The 26,064-nt window shown below is 38.9% G+C and overlaps 1 protein-coding gene and 1 long non-coding RNA gene across 2 annotated transcripts; one reads left to right on the top strand and one right to left on the bottom strand.

The window, feature by feature from the left end:
* Positions 1–1,712: 1,712 nt before the first annotated feature.
* Positions 1,713–16,641, bottom strand: LOC147365730 (uncharacterized). Its single transcript, XR_015132691.1, has 3 exons — positions 16,419–16,641; positions 4,187–4,302; positions 1,713–1,944 (listed from the first exon to the last, which is right to left on the bottom strand). It is a non-coding gene; the product is annotated as an uncharacterized LOC147365730 (long non-coding RNA).
* Positions 16,642–19,152: 2,511 nt separating this feature from the next.
* On the top strand, positions 19,153–23,321 carry FABP7 (fatty acid binding protein 7). The gene is made up of 4 exons (XM_086317089.1): positions 19,153–19,694; positions 20,153–20,325; positions 20,974–21,075; positions 22,946–23,321. Exons 1-4 carry the CDS (start codon positions 19,622–19,624, stop codon positions 22,994–22,996), a joined length of 399 nt encoding a protein of 132 aa, XP_086173215.1. The 5' UTR covers positions 19,153–19,621; the 3' UTR covers positions 22,997–23,321.
* Positions 23,322–26,064: the final 2,743 nt, after the last annotated feature.

The following is a 26,064-nucleotide window of genomic DNA, read 5'->3' as shown; positions in this document are numbered from 1 at the left end:
GCTTAGCTGACTAGCAAAGGAATTTAATAATGTGATTCTAGAAGGCTAAGGACCAAACACAAAGAATCCATGATTTACATTGCAAAATATATCTTGTCTGTATAAGTCTCTGTGTTCTGGGAAAAACCTGACTTTTCCTGGAGGTACGATTGTTCTTGCTGGCAGTCTCCAAAAGAGCGAGGACCAGTTTCCTATAGAGAATCTATTTCACAAGAACAGTAACTTCTTCATCACACAATACAGCCTGTGCTTCTCTGGGCGACATTTCCTCCCCTAACTCCAGGGTTAAGCCTAAGTAAGTGAGAATCACAGGCAACACCCTTGAGTAGAATTGTCAGGCATTTTAAAGGACTTTTCCTCTTTCAAGTGCTGGCCTAAACTTCTGCCATCCTTTCTTGCTCTTCTCCGGGGACATTGGCCATAATACAGGTTGAAGCTGTTCTTCAAAAATAAGCTCCGGGGACTTCCTTGATGGTCCAGTGGCTAACACTGCCCCCTCCCAATGCAGGGAGCACAGGTTCGACCCCTGGTCAGGGAACTAGATTCCACATGCGGCAACTAAGAGTTTGCATGCCACAAAAAAAGATTCCACAAGCTGCAATGAAGATATGAAAGTTGCTCAGGCTTGTCCGACTCTTTGCGACCCCATGGCCTATATAGTCCATGGAATTCTCCAGGCCTGAATACTGGAGTGGGTAGCCTTTTCCTTCTCCAGGGGATCTTCCCAACCCAGGGATCGAACCCAGGTCTCCTGCATTGCAGGTGGATTCTTAACCAGCTGAGCCACAAAGGAAGCCCAAGAATACTGGAGTGGGTAGCCTATCCCTTCTCCAGGGGATCTTCCTGACCCAGGAATTGAACCAGGGTCTCCTGTAATGCAGGCAGATTCTTTACCAACTGAGCTATCAGGGAGGCCATGGCATAGCCAAATATATATATATATATGTATATATATGTATATATACACACACACACATAGAATAAGCTCTGGTGAAAGCTCTTGCATAAAAGGTGAAGAGTTGGCTTTGCTTAGAGACCTGGTGCCTTGTATCCTTTGTCTAAGCTTCTGACACCTTTGAAAGGGCACACTATTAACAATTATGCCAGGACAGAAGGCATGAATTGGAATAGTTTTGCCCAACAGACCAAACTTCATGGCTCTTAGAGTTTACCGACAACAAACAAAGCCCTAGCCATATCTATTCCCCCCTCATGGTGATGGCCTAGTCTTTTGCCATCAACAGTTCGCGAAAACATAGGCTAAACTTTGGCTGCACAGAGTCAGGGGCCTCTCTATATTTGTTGAGTCCACCTAAGCCTGCACGGTCCCTGTTGTTTTAGCCATGGTCTCTTTTTAGGGATCTTGGCTAAGAAAAAAATGCTATTTTCACAAAGGCAAAGAAAGAGAAAAACGCTTTCTTCAGATGTCACGTTTAACAGCTATCTGAAATAATCTCTCTACAGGAATAAGTGGTTGTCTCTGATTTTACCAGAGAGTCTAAAGCCTTCTTCCAAAGTACAATCTGTGGCCTGGCTGCTACTTGATGACAGCTCTGCAAGGTGACTTGCTAGGTTTTTGTACACAGCTTTGAAAAGAAATTCAGAGCCTAAAGAATGGGCTCTAACTAAAATTTTCACTCCTTCCTAGGTTTTCTCCAGGGATTCAGAGAATTGAATCTCTGTGGCAGTTTAGAAGGCTCTGTTGATATCTGTTTCCTACCTGATATAGCTTCTCCTGCATCTACCCAGAAAATGCAAAGCATTCAGTAGTCTGCTCACACTCAGTTGCATCACTGTCCAGCAGTTTATCTGAAATTGGCGTTGACTTCGGAGTCTGCCAGTTCTCTCCCATCTGTCACCTCAAGATGATCTGGTTCCGTGGTGATTTGCATTTATTATAGACAGGCTTCTTCTATAGTAGGTAGCATTTTATTCCACAAGACCCTGTTGCATAAGAAATGCAATTTTATTTTTTATAGTCAAATTTGGTTTCAAATAGAAGTTCCACAAAGTGATTTTTACCTAATCTGTCAATTCTAGATAATTTCATCTCATTTAAACTTCTCGGCTGATGAATGTATTGTATTTCATAGAAGACTACCAGGCCAGTATTTCCTCTTTTTCTCAAATCAGATCTACAAGTTTTCTGGCTCCAGCGCCCACATGCTGACCATCCCGCCTTGCACTTCGTTTCATTGGAAGAAATATCGCTACTCTTAAGGCAACTCCTTCACTGCCCTGTAGTTCTCAGACCCTTCTACCTCCTCACGGATTTATCTCTTGAAAGTATACCCTTTTTCTTAGTTTTACACGAGAACTTCAAATAATTCATAAGGTCAGACTCTTTCAACTCAAAAGTGTTAGCTTTCAAAACTTGCTTTTCGCCTGTCTCCTTCCCTGTTCTTCAGTGGTAATAAGAGGTGCCTCGAAGTCTGGTTGGAAAGAATAATGGGATAAAAGAGCATGACCAGGGTGAAAAACACCATGGCTAAACAGTACAAAATATATTACCCTATTACACTTTGGTGTGTAATGTCCCTTTGTACAAAGTTTTGTGCTTTGTACAATGTCAAACTTTGACTTTGCCCCTGGCAGGCTCTCAGGCAGGCTGCAGAGCCTCGAGACCACTGCTGCTCCCCGCCACTCCCACGTTTGACTATCACAGGTAATGGCACCTTCTCCGTGAAGGCTGTAATGAGAGTAGCCACTGACTGCCTCAAGGGACAATCATTAGTATAGCCTTACTGTCCCTGATGTACAAGCCTCTCTGGTCATCATTCCCTATGTACTGCACTATTTTCATTAGCGTGCATGTGTGCTCAGCCGCTTCAGTCCTGTCGGACTCCTTGCGACCCCATGGACTGCAGCCCGCCAGGCTCCTCTGTCCATGGGGATTCTCCAGGCAAGAATACTGGAGTGGGTTGCCATGCCCTCCTCCAGTAACACTAGCATACCAACATGCTGTAATACCTGTCATTATCCAAAAAAACTGAGAAATTCCCTGGTGGTCCCGTGGTCGGACTCTGTATGTTTCCACTGCAAGGGAATACGGGTTTATTCCCTGGTCTGGGAATTAAGATCCTGCATGCTGCTTGGTGCAGTCAGAAAATAAAGTTTGCATGACTTGACATAAACTTCCAGCCACTTCCCCAAATTATGAGTTCTTTATGAAAAACTTTTCAAAAAGCTTCTCTATACTCACTTTTCCAGTTCTTCTTTTAGCTTTTCTGGAACCCATTCTCATCACTCCTATCAGAGATATCAATGGCTTCCATGTGACCCAATCTGAAGATCAGCTCTGTCTTTATCTCTCCCAATTTCTCATTTATATTTGACAAAATTAGTCACTCCCCTTGAAATTCTTCTTCCTTTGCCTTCTGATACATAAAACTATCCTTGTTTGCCTCCCACCTCACTAGCCACTTTGTTTTAAGCTTCCTTGTCTGGAATCTTCTACTTTTCCTGATTTATTAACAGAAAGTCCTTAAGGCTCAGTCATTGAATTGCTTCTCTGTGCTGTCCACATTCACTCCTTGAAACTTAAGAGTTTGATGACCTAATCCAGTCCCATGACTTTAAAGATCAATTATGTGCTTTTGGTGGCTCCAAAATGTACATTTTAATGGAAAATCTCTCTTCTGAGCTCTAGAATGCCATATTCAAAAGTCTGCTTGGTATCTGCCTTGGATACATAATAGACATCTTACACTTATCATTTCCAATGAGATATGCTGATTTACCCCTTATAAACCACTTTCCCCCTAGATTTTTAAAATGCACTAAATGGAATTACAATTCAATAAGTTGCTCTGGTCAGAATCTTGTAACCTTTCTTGATGCTGCCCTTTCTCTCATGTGAGACAGGACAGGAAATCTCAGCAGGGTGAGTGTCACCATTGTCCAAAGAAGATGACTGAGGACTGGGTCCTGTGCTACCATCAGGACAGCCACTTCCTTCCTGGGCCCTGGCGCTTTGTCCTTTCATCTGTCTTTGGATCTTAGATGAAACTTCATGGAGAAGGAGGAGGGGATCTTTGAACTGATCTGGAGAAAAATCTAAAATGTCTCAATAATCACAAATTTTACTAAGTTTGCAAAAAAGTGAGCACATAAAGTTTTCTTCTTTTAGGTCAAAATGGGAAGTAAGTTATTAGTCAAGTTCAGTTACAGAAGAACAAAGACATACATTATTACATACAGGTCTGGGCTGCAAATTCATACCCAGTACCCCTGAGGTTTCTCTTCTTTCCGGACAGGTTGCTCAAGGAGGCTACAGGAATCCCAGTGAGTCAGCAAGGTGATCTATAAAGGAGCCAGAAGAAAATATTAATGCCCTCATTCGTATTTAATTTTATGTAAAATTAGATCTAAATTAATCTTTACTAGACATATATGAATAGATAGATAGATTGGCATTAGTCCTTTACTGAGGCACGTATCAGTCACTTGTCATGCCACGTCCCGAGGAAGACTGCTTGACAGCGAGTCCCTCATTTTTCATCCCATTTCAGTTCCATGATATACTGTATTGTACATGGACCCAACCAAGAGAATTCATAAATCACGTTATCCAGTTTTATTTAAACTAAGCATTATGAAATGAGGCAAAAAGGTTGAAAATATGTCTAAGAAAATGAAGATTTAAAACAATGCTAACAGCATACGACTTAACAGCAAAAAGTGAGTGCTGGTATGTGTTTCCTGACTCCTAGTGGAAGTTCTTGTCAGTCACATTCTAGGGTATAAACTGGGAGCATAAAAACAGTTTTAACAAAAAATGAAAAGAAAGTTCACAATTACAAGAAGACCACTTGAAATGTGCATTTATGGCCATTATTATTGAAAGTAATACTCAAACCTAAGTGTATATTTGGCCTTGAAATAGTAGTTAACAGTAATATGGAGTCATCTACAATTAGCAATATCATATATAAAAATATTATCTATTTTGTCTTCATCTCATTCTCTTCAGTTTATATTTTATATGAGTTATGCATGCTATGTTACCATGGTAGTTAAATGTATATAAGTTATGAATAAATAAATGCACAAATATGAGGTGGATAAACATTTTATTGATGAGATGCAAGATAAAAATTATTTAGAGATCATTGCTCATTAGGACAGCAATTAGCAGGGCTACTTCTAAATCTTATAGTGGAAATAGTAGAGCTACACAGTACTTCAAGAAATTTCTTAAAGAAACAAGGCCCTTTGTGACCAACATATATTTTGTTCTCTTCTTGAGTTTTTCTTTTGAAGAGTTATAAAGCAGGATCACTAGTGTCACAAACTCAGAACGAGTCCCACGCTCTCTCATTCATTAATTTATTCAAATGTACTCATTAAGTACCTCCTGTGTGTAAAGAAAGCCCAGAGGTTCCTCCTAAGAATTTCCAAATCAAGTTACAAGCGTTCTTGGCAACAATTCTCAATTGTATTTGGCTGCCTTCTTTCCCCGCAGGGTGTATGCCAACTATGCAAATCAATTACAGAAAGGCATTTGTCACTGCTCAAACTAAAAATCTAGACAAGCAAACCAATTCTAATTAATTCCTAGTTTAAAAACTGATTTGCAATAAAGTGCTATTACTAATTTCTTCTCCTCCTCCTTTTAGCTATCTCCTTTTGATATATTAAAGTCATGTTATAAATTGTCAGAAGCATCTACTGTTAATCAGGTTAAGCAAAGGATACACATCCGGCAATAGCTATTGAGTTCTTAGTGTGACACTATTCTAAGCATTTAATTTGTATTCACTCATTTAATCCTCACAACCATGATTTAACTATGACAATGAGAGTTTTAAAGATGAACTGAGGTGCAGAAAAGTTCCCTTTAATTTTACATATGGTAAGGAGTAGAGGCAGTATTTAGCCCCTAGCAGTCTGGCCAAAGAGCAAATATCCTAAATCACTATGCTATAATACAACTCTAGACTACTTATGGTTCATTTGGCAAATGTTGTTTTTTTTCTCTTTTAATTTTATTCCCAGATGACTCAATGGTAAAGAATCCACCTGCCAATGCAGGAGATGCAGATTCAATCCCTGGGTCAGGAATATCCCCTGGAGAAGGAAATGACAACCCACTCCAGTATTCTTGCCTGGAAAATCCCATGGACAGAGGAGGCTGGTGGGTTACAGTCCATGGGGTCACAAAAAGTCAGACACAACTTAGTGGCTAAGCATGCACTCATGACCTATAGTTTACATGCAGCAAATGTGTCCATTTGAAGTGTATGGTTTGATAGTTTTGATAAACATACACATCCAAGTATCCAACAAACCAATCAACATGGAGAATATTTTTCTTTCTCTAAAATGTTCACTTATGCCTTTTTGCAAGAAACAGTAGTTGAGTAATTGCTTTTTCTTGTTTATAAAATGTCCCTCTTTATTCCTAGCAAGTTTCTTTGTTCTGGGCTTCTTTGTCTGGTTGTTTAAATTAAATAAAATTACTTTATTGTAGTATCACTATGAACAAAGATAGTGGAGGTGATGGGAGTCCAGTTGATCTATTTCAAATCCTAAAAGATGATGCTGCACTCAATATGCCAGCAAATTTGGAAAACTCAGCAGTGGCCACAGGACTGGAAAAGGTCAGTTTTCATTCCAGTCCCAAAAAAAGGCAATGCCAAAGAATGCTCAAACTACCGCGCAATTGCACTCATCTCACATGCTAGTAAAGTAATGCTCAAAATTCTCCAAGCCAGGCTTCAACAATACGTGAACCGTAAACTTCCTGATGTTCAAGCTGGATTTAGAAAAGGCAGAGGAACCAGAGATCAGATTGCCAACATCCACTGGATCATCAAAAAAGCAAAAGAGTTCCAGAAAAACATCTACTTCTGTTTTATTGATTACACCAAAGCCTTTATGTGGATCACAATAAACTGTGGAAAATTCTTCAAGAGATGGGAATACCAGACCACCTTACTTGCCTCCTGAAAAATCTGTATGCAAGTCAAGAAGCAATGGTTAGAATTGGATATGGAACAATACACTGGTTCCAAATTAGGAAAGGAGTATGTCAAGGCTGTATATTGTCACCCTGCTTATTTAACTTTTATGCAGAGTATATCATGCAAAATGCCAGACTGGATGAAGCACAAACTGGGATCAAGATTGCCGGGAGAAATATCAGTAACTTCAGATACGCAGATGATACCACCCTTATGGCAGAAAGTGAGGAGGAACAAAAGGGCCTCTTGATGAAAGTGAAAGAGGAGAGTGAAAAGCTGGCTTAAAACTCAACATTCAGAAAACTATGATCATGGCATCAAGTCCCATCACTTCATGGCAAACAGATGGGGAAACAATGGAAACAGTGACAAACTTTTGTTTCTTGGGCTCCAAAATCACTGCAGATGGTGACTGCAGCCATGAAATTAAAAGAAGCTTGCTCCTTGGAAGAAAAGCTATGAGAAACCTAGACAGCATATTAAAATGAGACATTGCTTTGCTAACAAAGGTCTGTCTAGTCAAAGCTATGGTTTTTCCAGTAGTCACCTATGATTGTGGGAAGTGGACTATAAAGAAAGCTGAGCACTGAAGAATTGGTGCTTTTGAACTGTGGTGTTGGAGAAGACTCTTGAGAGTCGCTTGGCCTGCAAGGAGATCCAACCAGTCCATCCTAAAGGAGATCAGTCCTGAATATTCATTGGAAGGACTGATGCTGAAGCTGAAACTCTGATGCTTTGGCCATCTGATCCAAAGAATTGACTTATTGGAAAAGACCCTGATACTGCAAAAGATTGAAGACAGGAGGAGAAGGGGATGACAGAGGATGAGATGGTTGGATGGCATCACCAATTTGATGGACATGAGTTTGAGTAAGCTCCGGGAGTTGGTGATGGACAGGGAAGTCTGGTGTGCTGCCGTCCATGGGGTTGCAAAGGGTTGTACACGACTGAGTGACTGAACTGAACTGATTGAAGTATATTGCTATACTGACCAAAATGGATATAATAAAGCTACAAAATGCTAAAAATGAAAAAATGAAAAATTTTGAGAGATAAATCTGTAAGTGTGGCTTCTGCAATGTACTCCTTGTTTCAAAATTGATTTGAACAATTAAAACGAGTCTTTGCTGAGCATTTCCTTTTATGTTGACTAGGGCTATTTTATCAGCCATAAATACCTGAAAGAAAACAGCACATGTATCACTGCTGCTGCTGCTGCTAAGTCGCTTCAGTCGTGTCCGACTCTGTGCGACCCATAGACGGCAGCCCATCAGGCTCCCCCGTCCCTGGGATTCTCCAGGCAAGAACACTGGAGTGCGTTGCCATTTCCTTCTCCAATGCATGAAAGTGAAAAGTGAAAGTGAAGTCGCTCAGTCGTGTCCAACTCTTAGTGACCCCATGAACTGCAGCCCACCAGGCTCCTCCGTCCAGATTTTCCAGGCAAGAGTACTGGAGTGGGGTGCCATTGCCCTCTCCGACATGTATCACTACAACAATTTAAAATGAAAGCTTTTGCCAATGACTAGTATACAGCTCCTCATTAAGTAAACAATCAAATTTTTAGTAAAACTCATGTTGAAGAGAATTTTATGAGATTTCCAGGTTAAACTTAGAATTGTTTACTTGACAAATTCAAACATAGCTATTTAGTTCTTTCTCTTTTCCCCAACTCCATCTTCCTAAAAAGATTATGTTTTTAATCTCAAATTTTTACATCAGGGACTTCCCTAGTGGTCCAGTGGTTGAGACTTTGACTTTCAATGTAGGGGGTGTGGGTTTGATCCCTGGTCAGGGGGCCAAGATCCCACATACCTCTTGAACAAAAAGCCAAAACATAAAACAGAGGCAGTATTGTAACAAATTCAATAAAGACTTTTAAAAAATTTTGCATCAATAGAATTGTTTTATTTTCTCTGAATTAGCCTCTGGGTGTTGCTAAATACTGACTGGGTGCATCTGGGTGAGTGCATAAGATATGACATATGAGGCTCCTACAAGGTGACTGATAACATAAGTAGGTCAAAGTTCTCTTAACTTCTCAGATAGAGTTTCCATAAAGCTGAACTTGAAAATGGACTAACATAATGTAGAAGTACTGAAGAATTCTAGGGCATTAGAGAAAGAAGAAACCTAAATTGATGACCCAGTATAACAGCATCATTTCCAGACATAGATACAAATGTTAAAGGGGTTAGATAATTTATCTAAGGATAGATATATAGAATAGCCAGTATAAGAAATCCTGTGTTTTGAACCTAGACAGTAGTCAAAACAAGAAAATCTTCTCTTAATAGGCTTTTCATGTAGGGCAGCAGAAGATTATTTTATTAATTTATCTAAATGCTGGTTGTGAACAGATAGAAGATTAAAGGTGATAATCCCTAGGTTATGGAGTTTTGCTTCATTTTGTTTTTAATTATTTTTACACCCAAATACTATCTTGAAGAGACTGGGAATATAAACTTATACATGGAAGACAAACACATTGCTGAAAGAAGTACCACAGTTTTTAATAAATGGAGCTAAAACCTACGGTTTCTAAATGGAAAGACTGCATGTAACTGTGATTCAATCCTTTCTGAAAAATTTATAAATTTTAACTCAATTCTGACCTGTTAACATTTTGAAAAGATGTTTAAAGAGACAGAAGGATTATTCTCTCTTGAAGGATGCTGAAGATCCCAAACTGAAGAATTACTTCAGTATTTTATGACCTATCTCCTTTTTGCCAAAAATTGCATGCCTTCCCTTGATTTTTAAGTCAAAACAATGCAATTTTGAACATAGTTTCTTAAACTGAACACATTGTCTCTTTCAACATTCAGGATCCTCAGCCTCAAGGAAGGGACGTGTGTGTGTGTGTGTGTGTGTGTGTGTGTATCTTTCCTATGGGTTGGAATACTAGTCATAAAAAATGAAACCTTGCCATTGTGACAAGACAGATGGATCTAGAAGACATTATGGTAAATAAGTCAGACAAAGGCAGACACCATGTGATCTCACTTATATGTGGAATCTAAAATACAAAACAAACCAGCCGACAAAACAACGTGAAAACAGACTTGTTGGTACGGAGAACAAAACAGTGGTTGCCAGAGGGTAGTGGGAGGGGAGAAACAGGTGAAGTGGATTAAGAGGTAAAAATCTCCAGTTATAAAAAAGAGAAGCCATGACGATGTAATACACAGCATAAGGATATTATTTTAGTAACTTTTTATGGATCAAAAATAACCTTTTGTTTGAAGTTATTGTGTGATCATTTCATAATTTATGTGAGTGCCAAATCACTATGTGGCACGCCAGAACTAACATAATACTGTACATCAACTAGCTTTCACCAACAAAACAGAAAAGTGCTGGTTATTATTCAGAAACCAGACTCTGATGATGGGGATTTGGAAACAGTTTGACAGCAGACCTTGATCTTGTCTCTCGGCAGACACAAGTCAGCTAGGCTATCATGACTGATATATGCAATCAGATTTTATGGCTTTGCAGGAGAAATTTAAGTGTAGAGTAGATTGAGTTCTCAAATCCAATGTCTAATATATTCTCTTCCTACAGACAAGTAGCACATGAGGATGGTATAATGAAAATGAGTGCTTACTAATTTTCAAAGAGAAAATCTCTTCTATGTTCACAATATGATGAAAAAAATTGAGCCACCACTTAAAAAATTGTATCAGTGCTCTATATTTATTTGGTTTCTAAAGGCTCCAATGAAAAACTATGGTCAGCCATATTTCTTCTAATGATTTATGAATATCTGATTGAATATTGGATTTCCCCTTATATTTATGTATTCTTATTTGAATTATATTTGATTCAAAAATATTGCTAGAATTAGAGAGCTTGTGTTCTACTTTCACTAATTATGTCAAATAATGAGGCATTTTGATCTATATATTGGTACCTATTTTTTAACTACACGGGTTTGAACCCTGGGTTAGGGAGACTCCCTGGTGTAGGAAATGGAAACCCATTCCAGTACTCTTGCCTGAAAAATCCCATGGACAGAGGGAGCCTGGCGGGCTACAGTCCAAGGCATCGAAAAGAGTCAGACACAACTGAGCAACTGAACATGCATGATTTTTTAGCATACAGAAAGTTTTTCTCAATTGTCATTTAGTTCATTACATATCTGATTCCAATTGTTTGGGAAGTGAAAGTCACTCAGTCGTATCTGACTCTTAGCAATCCCATGGACAGCCCATGGAATTCTCCAGGCCAGAATACTGGAGTGGGTAGCATTTCCCTTCTCAAGGGGATCTTCCCAATCCAGAGATGGAACCCAGGTCTCCTGCATTGCAGGAGGATTCTTTACCAGCTGAACCACAGGGAAACCCAATTGTTTAGATGTCTTTATTAGTAATATTTATAATTAGGGTGTATTTTCCTTCTCTTTATATCTATTATTTTCACTTTGATCATTTACTATATCTCTCTATATTCTAGAAATTCTCTTCAAACAATATTATGCTATGTATTAATATTACTATCTCCACTGCAGGATATTAGCTATTTCCAAACGGTAAATTAATATGAGGAGCAGAAAATTTGTGATATTCTGGCATTTTCTTAACAATTTCAAATGTAGGCTTACTCTTCAATAAATCAATGGGTGCTAGCATTTGTTAAGTCATTCCTATGACTTAACAAAAATAATGTAATCATAATAATGGTTTTAACAAGTTGTTTTGGAAATAAGCAATAAATTAATTAATATCCTATTTTATTTTAATTTTAGATAATGTTTAGACTAGGTTGAGGAAAAGTAAATGCAGCTTCAGACCGTGAATTTTAAATCATTATGACTAGGCTCAAAGACATCTTTATTAATCAAATTAGGAACCATTACAATCAACACATTTTTACCAATAAGAAATAAGTTTGTTTGTTCTTGCCGCATAAAAATTTGTGCTTTGGGATTCAACAAACTTTTGGAAAGCATTTTATGCTTCTGGCTAGTTGTGGAAGAGCTTTCCCTGCAAAAAGTTGTTAAGGTGCTTGAAGAAGTGGTAGTTTGGTGGCAAGAGGTCAGGTAAATATGGTGGATGAGGCAAAATTTCATAGCTCAGTTTGTTCAGCTTTTGAAGCATTGGTTCTGCAATGCGTGGTCAGGCATTGTCATGGAGAAGAATTGGGCCCTTTCTGTTGACTAATGCAACCTGCAGTTGCATTTCTGCAATACTGGCAGTTTTCAGTGCATCTCATCAATTTGCTGAGTACACCTCTCAGATGTAATGGTTTTACCAGTTTTCAGAAAGCTGTAGTGGACCAGACTGGCAGCAGACCACCAAACGGTGACCATGACCTTTTTTGAGTGCAAGTTTGACTCTGAGAAGTGCTTTGGAACTCCTTCTCATTCCAACCACTGAGCTGGCCATTGCTGGTTGTCATATAAAATCCACTTTTCATCACAAGTCACAATCCGATTGAGAAATGGTTTTGTTGTTGTTGCATAGAATAAGAAGTGACAAGAAAAGCCAACAAGATGGTCTTTTTGATTTGCATTTAGTTCATGAGGCACCACTTATCCAAATTTTTCATCTTTCCAATTTGCTTCAAACGCCAAATGACTATAGAAAGGACGATGTTGAGTTCTTGGGTAATTTCTCATATAGTTGTAAGATGATCAGTTTCGATGATCCTCTCAGTTGTTCGCTGTCAACTTCCGATAGCCGGCCACTGTGCTCCTCATCTTCAAGGCGCTTGTCTCTGCAAGACTTCTTGAACTACCACTGCATTGTATGCTTGTTAGTAGTTCCTGGGCCAAGTGTGTTGTTGATGTTGTGAGTTGTCTCCACTGCTTTATGACCCATTTTGAACTCAAATAAGAAAATTGCTTGAATTTGCTCTTTGTCTAACATCATTTACCTAGCCTAAAATAAATATAAAATAAATAGCAAGTAATGTCATTAGCAAAAAAATAAAGCAAGAAATATGCATAAAAGTGATGTTTAAAAAACCACATTTATTTAAGAATGTATTCCAACATCAAACAGAAAAGTTCAACAATGCAAATTACTTTTGCACAAACCTAATATTCCTATGCTTTCCAATTAGTTATTGGGTAAAAAATACCATGAATCTCAATGGCCCGTTTATAATTTTTAATGATGTTACTGATCAAACTATATCAAGAGCTGTTCCAATAAACTGTCTTGAAAATTACGTGTTGCAGAGACTTAAATTTTAGATGGAACATATTATTCAAGGATTCCTTTTCTTCTAGAAAACATGCATGAAAATATCTTATTCACAAGAGGCCCAGGTAGACCAGATACTTTCTGCAACAAGACTTCTCAGTGTCTTCAGAAGTGTCTCCATTTAAATTAATTAATAGAGTGCCTTAATTTTATAAATCTTGATAATTTGCACTCTGATAGATTATATTCTCCATTACTACACAGAATTTTACTTGTTAGCATTGGTTTAATTAATGTTTCATTCTTAGGATAGTTGGATCATGTTTCTTCCTTGCTGGTATCTCATGGCACATTATTTTTTATTTAAAAATATTTTTCTTTCCAGTTTGAGATATAATTGATTTATACCATGGTATAAGTGTATTGTGTAATACACATAATTTTAAATGTGAAGCTATCCTTGGTACAAGTTACACACCATTTCTGAAATGATAGGGTCAATAATAGTATCACTGTTCCCTTAGTCTTTTCTTGTATTTTGCATTGAAGAAGTATGAGAATCCAAATTAATGTGATTCGGACAGACTATACTATTTATTTTATAAGGCATTAAATGTAATTAGCATATGCAGAATTTCAACTTAAAATTTTGTTTTTCAGTACAAAGTTCAGCATTATCCCAGACTACCTATTTCAAAATCTCTCTGGATAACTTCGAAGGTGAAAGTGAAATGAAAGTTGCTCAGTCATGTCCGACTCTTTGTGATCCCATGTATAAGTAGTCCATGGAATTTTCCAGGCCAGAATACTGGAGTGGGTAGCCTCTCCCTTCTCCAAGGATCTTCCCAACCCAGGGTTCCCAGGTCTCCTGAATTACAGGTAGATTCTTTACCAGCTGAGCCACAAGGGAAACCCAAGAATACTGGAGTGGGTAGCCTATCCCTTCTCCAGGGGATCTTCTCCACCCAAGAATTGAACTGGGATCTGCTGCATTGCAGGTGGATTTTTTACCAACTGAGCTATCAGGGAAGCCCCTGGGTGACTTTAGAGTCTGCATTATTATCAGTCTCTCCAAGTAACTCTAATGATTACCTACTTTAAGATATTTCCAGCCATCTAGGATCTCTATCGGAGAAGGCACTGGCGACCCACTCCAGTACTCTTGCCTGGAGAATCCTAGGGACTGAGGAGCCTGGTGGGCTGCCGTCTATGGAGTCACACAGAGTCGGACACGACTGACGTGCCTTAGCAGCAGCAGCAGCAGCAGCAGGATCTCTATCTTTTCTTTATAACCCTAAACTTAACTTTTTAAACAAACATTTTAAAAGCATATCCAGTTATCTCTAGTTTGTGGATAGGTTGACCTTTGATCCCACTGCCTTCTGTGGTTTTCTCTGCTCTGCGGAGGCAGCAGAGAGCAAAACAACATTTCCCAATCTCCTCTCTGGTATGTATGCCTGTGATTAGTCAGTCGTGTCTGACTCTTTGTGACCCCATGGACTGTAGCCCACCAGACTCCTCTGTCCATGGAGTTCTCCATTCAGCCCTGCCTAGCGTGCATGCTTGGGTAAGACTTGAATTCAAAACTCAGATTTAACTGAGAGAAAATGCACCCCAGACATCTACTTTGCTCCTGAGATCTGGCCCATGTGACATGCCTCTGGAATCACTGTTTCTGGGAGATGCTCCTCTATTCCTGAATGACAGCTAAGGCGAGAGATTTCTCCCACCAGCAGGTGGGGAAGCAGCTTCCTGATTCCCCAGACTTCTGATTTTAGTAGAGAAAACCCTTTCCTTAGGAGGCCAGTTTCTATGATGCAGTGGTGTGTTCTGGGAGTATTACTCAAAGCTCAGCTCAGTCTATCTAACCATCTCATACTCTGCTTTTGCCTTCAATCTTTCTCAGCATCAGAGTCTTTTTCAGTGGGTCAGCTCTCCACATCAGGTGGCCAAAGTATTGGAGCTTCGGCTTCAGAAACAGTCCTTCCAGCAAATATTCAGAGTTGATTTTCTTTGACTGGTTTCATTTCCTTGCAGTACAAGGGACTCTCAAGAGTCTTCCCCAGCACCACAGTTCAAAAGCATCAATTCTTCAGTGCTCAGCCTTCTTTATGGTCCAGCTCTCACTTTCGTATATGACTACTGGATCTCTTTACGAATTGCAGTCTTGTGGTGAAATGGCTTGCATAACTCAATGAAGCTATGATCCATGACTGCAGAGTCACTCAAGATGAATGGGTGATAGAGAAGAGTTCTGACAAAACATGGTCCTCTGGAGAAGGAAATAGCAACCCAGTATTCTTGCTTGGAGAATTCCATGGACAGTATGAGGAAGAGTTTTTAGGTATCCTTATCAAACAGGACTATATCCTGGATTGCCACTCCCTTCTCCAGGGGATCTTCCTGACCCAGGGATCAAACCTGGGTCTCCTGCATTACAGGCAGATTCTTTACCATCTGAGCCACCAGGGAAGCCCATCATACAGGACAGGAAGGATTATATAGGTTGCAAAGAGAGGAAAAGTTTGAATAGAAACTTGGAAAAGACCATTTATACAATTGCTTTCATTCTTATTTTTTGAAGTTCTCTGATTCTCTATGTCCACACTCTATATTTGTTCGTACCTTTAACATTGTAGAACAAACACTATGAACTTGATACTGTAACAGAAGATAAGGATAGAGCACAATGGATAATAAAAGACATAGATGCTAAAATAGATGCTCCAGGGAACTCATGTTCTAATGAGAGAGAACGATATTCAACAATTAGCTACACAAGCATTTAATTACATTTATGACACATTTAAAAAGATATAAACAAAACCATAGGTGACATAATTGGGGTTCTGATCGTCTTCTCAGAGTGAATATTTGAGTTAACCTCTAAAAGACAGTTGGAAAGTAACCAGGGGACTTGAGAGGAGCATTTTCTCAGCAGAGTTGTGGCAATATAGACAGCCTGAAGAGAGGGAAGGTCCATAACTCTTTCCTAAACTAACTTGGAACAAATTTCTCTCCCAAGTCTCTTTGTTAGATCTGGAAGCAGGTAAAGGACTTCTGCATTTTATGCCCAAGAAAATATGGAGAGTGGAATACTAGGACAAAGGGAGGTAAACAAAGCTTGTCTTTATTAGGTTTCCACACTTCAGTAGAAGAGGATGAAACAGCACTTCTTTTCAAGATTGTGCCACACCTGCAGGTGTATCTCCTCTCTGGTCTAGTCCACATTTTAAAAAATATAACAATATAAAAATTTCACAACAACAAGGCACAGACAAGTCACAGGTCTTTTTCTACACACCTCCTCCTGTTGAATTCCATCATCCATATCGCATTCACTCCGGCTTGAAGGTCGGAGTCTTCACCATTTCTGAAGCCTAGAGTTGGTTTTGCTGGTTGGTTGCTTGAGGGGAGAGACCGTGGTGCACTAGACAGACCACAGTTGCAGCAAAAGGTGTTGGCTGAGGATATTGGCTATCACGAGTCATTCATTAACTGTGGATCAATAAATAGTGCCTTCATGGTGTAACCACATATCATGTCCAACTAGAAAGATAATCTATTAGCATTTTCTTTTGTGTTATTTGGTAACAAAAAGAAACTCAAAACCACTACAATATTGTAAAGTAATTAGCCTCCAGTTAAAATAAATACATTTATATTAAAAAAAAAAGAAAAGAAACTCAGGCAAGCACTTTGAATGTTATTTAATCTCTTTTGGTGAAGATACTTGGATATTTTATAGGAAATAGTTCCGAGACCTTGGCTGGCTTACTTGGCTCAAGAACAGTGTTAAAATTTTATTAAAACCTTCTGTTACCTTAAGAAAGAAAAATTTTCATAAAGCAGGTGCCTGGAGATTCAGCCTCATGTGGAGATTTTGTCAAGATCTCCCAAAGCAACTTTCTTTGTTTCTTTTATTTCACTATTAAAAATAGTCTTTATAAATAGATTCTTTAGAGTCCATATTACCTATATAATGGTAATAGTCCTGAGAGAAGGGTCATTCTGTCAGATTCTTTCCTTGTTTAAATCTGTGGATGTACTTATAATATAAAAGCCATAGCAGGATCATAAATTACTCCTAGGTTTAGAAAAATTGAAAAACAATCTATTATTAATACTTGAATCCTCCTTAGCAGAACACAATCTTTTCTCTATTCTTTTACTTTCTCTTTTAATAAAGTCCTCAATAAACAGAGCAAGTTACCTATTATTTGAAAGCAATTATTCTTGGTTGTAAATCTATGGTATCTTGAACAATTAAAAATAGTAAGATTAAATGTGTCAGTTTAGGTTAGGAAATTACAAAATAGTCAAGTGGCTTTTCCTAAAATTTTTGTTATAGACATCTGCATAGCAATATTCTCTTCTGCTTATTACTAAATTAATACATTATTCCAAAAAATTTATTTCTAAGTTGCTGGACTTTCATGTTTTATATAAGGTGTAAAAAAATTGCATTACAGAAATATACGCTTTAAGTTAGAATAAGTATATCAAAAGCTACTTATCTAAAGAATGGAAGACGTAAATTAGGTAAACAAATATTTCAGCATCACAATCAGTAAGGAGCAATGATGAGTATGTCTTACATCTGGTCCCTTCTCTCAACAATCTTGATCTTATATTTCTGGACTATGAAAAAGAAATGATCTATTACATTTTAGGATAATAATTAACTATTCCACCAGCTTAAATATGTTTTATTACGTGGAACATAGAAGAGCATTTTGATGTAACAAAATAAATTGGTTTGAGAACTTCTACCATAAAGATGGTTTGTGTAAATGGATAAATTAGTGGCTTAGATTTAGAAAAAAAAAAAAAAGAATGTATGAAAATTTCCTAGGTGGGGCTATCTTCAGGGAGTTGGTTTAAAAAGGCTGAAATGATGTCAGATGTGTCTGATGTTATTGCAAGCTTTGCTCCCTCTGGGCTTATTTCATTTCAGATTTTCAGACTTTTTACTGTAGCCTCTGGTAGTTTCAGGTTCCTGTCAGCACAACAGCAAGTCCTGTCTAGTGCCCATGGCAAGTTTAGGGGACTATAGATTGTCATTGAGTGGAAGGTTTGAGCTCCAGAAAATGAAAGTGAAAGATGCTCAGTTGTGTCCGACTCTTTGAGACCCCATGGACTGTATAGTCCATGAAATTCTCCAGGCCAGAATACTGGAGTGGGTAGCCTTTCCCTTACTCCAGGGGATCTTCCCAACCCGGGGGATGGAGTCTCCCGCATTGCGGGCGGATTCTTTCCCAGCTGAGCCACAAGAGAAGCCGAAGAATGCTAGAGTGGGTGGCCTATCCCTTCTCCAAGGGATCTTCCCGACCCAGGGATCGAACCGGGGTCTCCTGCATTGCAGGCGGATTCCTTACCAGCTGAGCTATCAGGGAAGCCCCTGGACTCGAGTACGGAAGCCAGAGTCTTCTGACTCCCACTGCTGCTCTAATTCTTCCCCTCATTCTACTGCTAACACAACCAGCAAACAGATGTAGATGTGACCTCGGGAAATCAAAAGGTTCTAGCGTGCAGGTCATTCAAAATCTTATTGGATGAACTTCTGCCCAGTTTATGTGAAGGAGTGCGGGAAAGAGTGGGTTCTGCTTTATTTCTATAGCTCATTAGTGAATCCTAACCATACTCTCCCTTAGGTCCCTTTTCCATCTCAGTCTGGTTCTCATCTCCTTAGAAAGAAAAATAGGATCTTTAAATTCACTCAGTTCATGTTGGGAAGAGGCCAAAATCAGGGTCCCATTAGTACTCCGCTGGAGGAGTCTTTCAGCAGCACAGTCTAGGAGAGGCATTTATGTCTCCTCCTTCTCCTCGTCTTTCCCTGGCTTGGCATATTCTAGCTCGTGTTTTGCTCTTCCTATTAATATGAGAGAAAAATAAAAGACACTATTCATCTTCCTTTGAAAAGTTTGGCATTTCAGTGGTTTTCTTGAAGTGTGTGTGTGTGGGGGGGGGGGGTCCTCATTTGTAACCAGCTTTGCCATGAACGGAAATCAATCTGAATGTCCCATTGTGCATTTTTTTTTTTCTTTTCTCACAGCCTGAAATGGCCTTTGCCAAGTTTTCAAGCTGAATCTGAAAGACCCTCTCATTTTCCGCTCCCTGCCTCCAGCCTCATTGAACCTTTGCAGAGATTTCTCAGGCTGAAGAAGGGCTGCGCTGCGAGGACTGAGAGGAACGCGACCTACTCCGCTAACCCAGTGGCCTGAGCCAATCACAAAGAGGATTGGAACCTCCCAAGCCTCCCGCCCCTCTCCCTTCCCATCCCCTGCCCCTTCAACAACCTCCGGGAAAGAGGGACGCCGGAGGGATGTGTTTGGGATGTGTTTGCAATTCAAATCCTTGGCTTTCTGCCAGCCTCTTTTCTAAATAAAAGGCAGGAGCTGCGGTGAGGTGCAAAGGGGTCTTTGGAATTGCAGTGGCCCTGAGATCCGGAGATACCCTTATCCGCCGCTTTTATCTGCTTCCGAAGCAAACGGGGAAAGAGCAAGGATGGTGGAGGCTTTCTGTGCTACCTGGAAGCTGACGGAGAGTCAGAACTTTGATGAGTACATGAAGGCGCTTGGTAGGTAAAACTAAGATGTGCTGATCTCTTCTTAAACTTGCAGCTTCAGATACTCGCAGATTCCTTTTTTCACCCATCCGATTAGCAAGAGACAAAAGCAGATCCCATTGTCATAATCACGTGCTGTGCTGATTTTAAAAAACCATTTTCCACGGAAGGGCTTTTTAAATCTGGCATTTGTCCGCTTTCTTGCCTAGGGCCAAGTATTCTGTGAAGAATGTGAAGTTTCTGTGCCTTTTCAGCTTTTTTTCCCCCAGCATCCTATTATTTATGCTTCCAAATTGGCAATCCACATATGACAAAGGCTCAGTAGTCGTCTAGCATAACTGATGGGCTAAACGTACTTTAATGAGACTTACACTTTACGACCTGGATTCCAGAATAGGAAAGTGGATTCCTACTTCATGAGCTATTTCGGAAGTTGCCACCAACTGTATTGCTTCTTTTTGCTATTTTAGGTGTGGGCTTTGCCACTAGGCAGGTGGGCAATGTGACTAAGCCAACAGTGATCATCAGTCAGGAGGGGGACAGAGTGGTGATCAGGACTCAAAGCACATTCAAGAACACAGAGATTAGTTTCCATCTGGGAGAAGAGTTTGATGAAACCACTGCAGACGACAGAAACTGTAAGGTAAGGAGCCGCTCCTTCCTCTGGGGTGGGGAGGAGAGGAGATAATAAGTGTTTTTTTTTTTTTCTTCCTAGATGATGGGAAGTGGAAAATGTTCTCAGTATTTCACTTCAGAGAGAAAGACCCAGGGTTAATTTTGCATTCTAGTGTCCCATAGCTTATGTTCTGAATAATGGGCAACTACCATAGCTCAAAGCTCCAATCTGTTTCTTTACCACGTCTTTCTCTCATTTTGCATCAAATCTGTATTTCAGAAAGTATTTCATCGTGTTCATTTAAAAGAAAGATTGTACTTTGTTTAATCTCTCTTTTGCCTCAAGTTGGCTTCATCAATAGTTTACTTCATTCTAAGACCCTGTTTAAAGGAGTAGGATGATTCTTCAGAAAGCACTAGTTTAGGATTTTTATTTCTGATAATTTATGTGCCTGATAATTTTTGCATCTAAACGAACACATTTCAATCGAATTATGATTTCTTAGAGTTTTCTCAGAGTTTTAACCCTGGAAGCAACAGAGGAAATGGTACTATTGTGATAACTGATCACTATTCATTCAACTATTACTCTTTGAAAAATCAATTTGTTTGACTTCCATATCAGAAATCTGATCTGTACCTATTGCTATGTTCTGCATTTTGTTGGTGGTCTCAGTCTGTTGTTAGCCTGGATGGAGACAAACTTGTTCATGTACAGAAATGGGATGGCAAAGAAACAAATTTTGTAAGAGAGATTAAGGACGGCAAAATGATCATGGTAAGTAGAGCAATTCCCGATTCCTGCTTCTCCTCCTACCCCCACCGCCCCTCAAATTTCCCATCTCCTTCCTTGTCCCTCCTTCCCTCCTTTTCTCCCATCTTTCCTTTTTTTAATAACATTAAGTCACTAGCAAGGGTATTTAATCATGTGAAAATTTTTATATTTTAGCTTATAAAAGTTTTACAAGTTCAGGACAGATAATTTAGAATATAACAGGAAAATGTAACAAAAATATAAAATTCCCTTCTACTGCCCCCTCAGAGAGAACTATTTTGATATTGCTTCCCTTCAGCCCTTTTTAATTTTATAAGATGCCTTTAAAACATGTCTATTCAATACTAGATAGTCTTGTAAAAATTATAAAATAGAAAATAGTTGAAAAATAATGTATCTAATAGTGGAGTAGCATCATAAACTGGGGAAAATGTTTTATCCTCATCTAGCACCCTAGACACTTTTTTGGGTGAGTTGAGTAATAGATGACATTGAAGAAGTCAATACATCATTTTGGATTTTTTTCTTGGATGGGAGTTGCTTTACATATTCCTTCTGAGATAATAGCAGGATGGGTTTTTCGTTTTTGTTACTTAAGACTATTGACTAGTTTTCTTCTCCTTCCCTTGAGTACCAGCTGTTCTAGGTTCAGATAGAGGACTTACATATTCACATTTCTTTCCTGGGTGGAAGTGGGGAGCAGAGGGACAGTTTTCCTTTCACGTTGACAAATATTTGGCCACATTTTTCTGCAGTGATCATCATCACCAAAAAGAGAGAGAGATAGAGCGATTCATTTATAAAAGATTCAATTGGAAGTTCTCCAGTTCTCCTTTATGCTTTTTTTCTTTATTTTTTTCCTGAATACAAAAAAGTAGATAGTTCAGCTTTGGTATGTATGACTGTGATCAGGCATGACTGAGTTGAAAAAAGGAAATGAAAGTAATGGGTGACAAGGGCATGGTATCCTCTCGAAAATCATAGGACTCCATGAAAATGATGAACACTAAAAAACACTACATTTTGTAAAGAGGATTTATAGCAATTCTTCGAGTTGGATTTGATACAAGAGCCCACGGTGCACATTATAGCCACATTACCACCAAGGTTCACACAGCCTAAAGCACGACAGTCAAAGCAGCGAGAACATTTGGATGTTTACCTTTTCCTGCGTTTGGACCAAGTCATTGCAAATACCATTTGTCTAAAAACTTCAAAATTTATCTAGGTCATGAATTGTAAACTATTATGAGAACCTACTATAAATTTTTTGCACTTTTAAAAGAAAGAGCTAAAATGCTCCAATTACCCTGATAATTTAAGGCAAAAGGAATTCTTTTGACCTGAATCTAGATAGTTAATCTAAGTTTTTTTTTCATATTTCTTTCAGAGATATGAACTATGTATACATGTCATTCACTCAATAAATATAAGGGTTTCTTTTTAGAAAATGAAGATGTAGAAGAAAAATGAAAATGTTTTTATACAACATTTAGGGCTTCCCCAGTGGCTCAGCAGTAGGTATTCTGCCTGTAACGTAGGAGATGCAGGAGACGTGGGTTTGATTCTTGGATTGAAAAGATCCCCTGGAGGAGGAAATGGCAACTCACTCCAGTACTCTTGCCTGGGAAAATCCTATGGACAGAGGAGCCTGGTGGGCTACAGTCCATAGAGTTGCAAAGAGTTGGACATGACTGAGCATACAACGTTTAATGTTTGTAAATGCCATTATTCTTTTGTATAATACTTAAATCATATATATGACAATCTTTAAGATAATAATATGATAATATTTAAACTAATATGATAATCAGTAGGTACAACCACTGATGTACCTGTGTAAGAAGATTTGGTTATCTTTGGAATCTTTCAGACTCTTACTTTTGGCGATGTGGTTGCTGTTCGCCATTATGAGAAGGCGTAGAAAACATCCTGACCTGGGGCTGGAGAAGCTCTACAATATTTCTGTTTACTCAAGTCTCAGTGTTAAACTGCTATTACAGTGCGGCTGATCACTAATTAGAAGGTTATCTTGGTGTGGAGGTGGAAAATGATGACTTTAAACCTTGTTTTAAAAACTTGTTGCTGCAAGCAATCAAAGCCATCTTTGATATGCAAATTTATCACATTTTATAATTCACATTAAGTTTTTAAGCTACTGTTTTTAAAATCAAGAAAGGAATACGTACTATAATTTCCATTGGAATGCAAATCAAATTGGAATAAAAAAATCTTACACCCGTGAGAAATGTGTTGCTGTTTTTAATATCACTCACTAATCTGGCTGGGAGTTGTATATTAGAAAGTTTTAAGTAAAATAGCCTTTTTTTTTTTCTGGTATAACATTAGGCTGGAGAAGTTAGCACTTTGCTTAAAATACTAATTTAAAATATAAGCAACATGTAAAGTAGATAGCTAGTGGGAAGTGGCTATATAACACAGGGAGCTCAGCCTGGTACTCTGTGCTGGCCCAAAAGGGTGGGGTAGGAGAGGGTGGGAGGGAGGCTCAAGAGGGACAGGAAATATATATATAGTTATGACTGATTGCAGTTGTTGTACAGCAGAAACCAACACAACATTGTAAAATAATTAGCCTCCAATTGAAAAACAAGATCAGAAGCCTAGGGAAATGTGGAAAATGTTTGGGTTGGAACTTCCATAGACAGTTTGGCTAGGATCCAAAGGAGATTTGTTATGGTAAGCTAAGTTGCACAAATGACCTCTTGATACTAAAAACAGGTAGTCTGAAGAAGCAAGCTGATATACATGAAAATGCCTTATTAAAAAGTAAATATAATCAAAGTCTCATATAATCAAAATGTCATGTAATTCAAGTTTCTTATTGAAAGGTAAATAGAAACAGGCAATGAATTTTATCCCAGACCATAAAGATGTGTCTCCAGGCAAGTACATTGAGCTGAACTAAGTTGAGAAGTGCTATAATGGATAAAATGGAGTGTGCAAAGGGCATCTGAATTCCTCTGTGTGTGTGTGTGGTAGTAGGGGAGCAGGGAGGTGGGGGAGGTTGGTGGAACTGAGTTGACCAAAGGAAAGTAAATACCTGTTTATGACTGGTTAAGATTTGCATTTGTAAACTACAAATGTTATTTTGTAGTTTATTGTTTACAAGATGATTTTTGTACATTTTCTCAAACCCACAGTGTGAAGCAGGTAAGAAGGTACTACCTTTACTTTACCGATGAGGAAACTGAAGATTAGATTAATGTGTCCACATTCTCTTGTGAATGCTAAATTGCTTCAGTCGTGTCTGACTCTTTGTGACCCCATGAACTGTAGCCTGTCAGGTTCCTCTGTCCATAGGATTCTCCAGGCAAAAAATACTAGAGTGGGTTGCCATGCCCTTCTCCAGGGGATCTTCGCAACCCAAGGATTGAACCTGGCTCTCTTTTGTCTCCTGCACTGGCAGGCAGGGTTTTTTTTTGTTTGTTTGTTTTTTTAACCACTAGTGCCATCTAACTAGTGAATAATACTGAAAATAATAATATTCCTCTTAAAAATTAATATTCCGCTAAATTTTCTTCTGAAACAAAATGTAAGAATTTTTATTTTCCCTGAATCACTTCTTAGGAAAACTTTCTTCTGTTAGCCTCTGTGAAGGGTAGGGGGTGAGGCAGAAAAAAATGTAAGTGTTTTTCAGAACATTCAGTATTCATTTTTAATCAAAGCAATATGTTCAGTAAGGTTCTACAAGTTAATTCAAGGTCCAGTGAACTTTCAGATATAAGTATGAGGAAACTTTCTTTAACTTACACAATGATACTATAACCTGGCTATTTTATTACTTTACTATAATTACTATAAGAAAGAGTAGTAAAATCTAAAGTGCAGCTGTAGAATTTAACATGTGAATGTGCAATTATTACTGAATGTCAAGATAAGATTGGCCCAGATTATCATTACTAAAACTAGTAAGCTTTGTCTTTGAAAGCATGGAACAGAGAGGGCATTTGCTCCAATTGCTCTGAACACCTTCACTTCTGCATCTGGATGAATACAGCTTTCTCTTGGTGTTCAGCTTATGCTCTAATAGAAGCATGGCTTCTGGCCTCTCCATTCTTAAAGACACAAGAAAAGGGCAAGAATAGGGATTTAGTTTCACCTCATTATTGTTGTTGTTTAGTTGCTCAGTTATGTCCAACTCTCTGTAACTCCAGGGACTGTAGCCTGCCAGGCTCCTCTGTCCATGGGATTTTCCAGGCAAGACTACTGGAGTGGGTTGCCATTTCCTTCTCCAGAGAATTAGGTCAAATAACATCCCAGCATTCATTTCCATAACAACTCTCTGAAGAAGGGGAAGGTTTGGGGATGGCCTGATGGGAAGCAAAGCTACACTGGGTTAATACACCTAGTGTATTAACCTATACACCCTCACAACAAATTATACCTACACCAGAATGTGAAAATGAAAGTGTTACTCACTTCAGTTGTACTCAACTCTTTTGTGACCCCATGGACTGTAGACTGCCAGGCTCCTCTGTTCATGGAATTCTTCAGGCAAGAATACTGGAGTGGGTTGCCAACTTCTCCAGGGGGTCTTCCTGACCTAGGGATTGACCTGGGTCTCTTGCACTGCAGGCAGATTCTTTACCATCTGAGTCACCAGGGAAGCCCCACATGAGAACATCAGTTCAGTTCAGTTCAGTTGCTTAGTCATGTCAGACTCTATGTGACCCCATGGACTGCAGCACGCCAGGCCTCCCTGTCCATCACCAACTCCCAGAGTTTACTCAAACTCATGTCCATTGAATCGGTGATGCCATCCAACCATCTCATCCTCTTGTCTTTCCCTTCTCCTCCTGCCTTCAATCCTTTCAGCATCAGGGTCTTTTCAAATGAATCAGTTCTTTGCATCAGGTATTTGCATCAATACCTTGCCAAAGTATTGGAGTTTCATCTTCAGCATCAGTCCTTCCAATGAATATTCAGGACTGATTTCCTTTAGGATGGACTGGTTGGATCTCCTTGCTGTCC

The sequence above is a fragment of the Bos grunniens genome, chromosome 9, assembly GCF_055505025.1.
Source record: "Bos grunniens cultivar Pamir isolate PY7600 chromosome 9, Bosgru_T2T1.0, whole genome shotgun sequence".
In the NCBI taxonomy this organism is placed as follows: Eukaryota; Metazoa; Chordata; class Mammalia; order Artiodactyla; family Bovidae; genus Bos; species Bos grunniens.
The sequence above is the reverse complement of the archived record's forward strand: the minus strand, read 5'-3'. Positions and strand labels throughout refer to the sequence as shown.

Coding starts and splice junctions, on each gene's coding strand:
- FABP7 (XM_086317089.1), top strand. CDS start 19,622: ATGGTGGAGGCTTTCTGTGCTACCTGGAAGCTGACGGAGAGTCAGAAC. Junction 20,326..20,973: donor CAGACGACAGAAACTGTAAG/GTAAGGAGCCGC, acceptor TGGTGGTCTCAG/TCTGTTGTTAGCCTGGATGG. Junction 21,076..22,945: donor AGGACGGCAAAATGATCATG/GTAAGTAGAGCA, acceptor GGAATCTTTCAG/ACTCTTACTTTTGGCGATGT.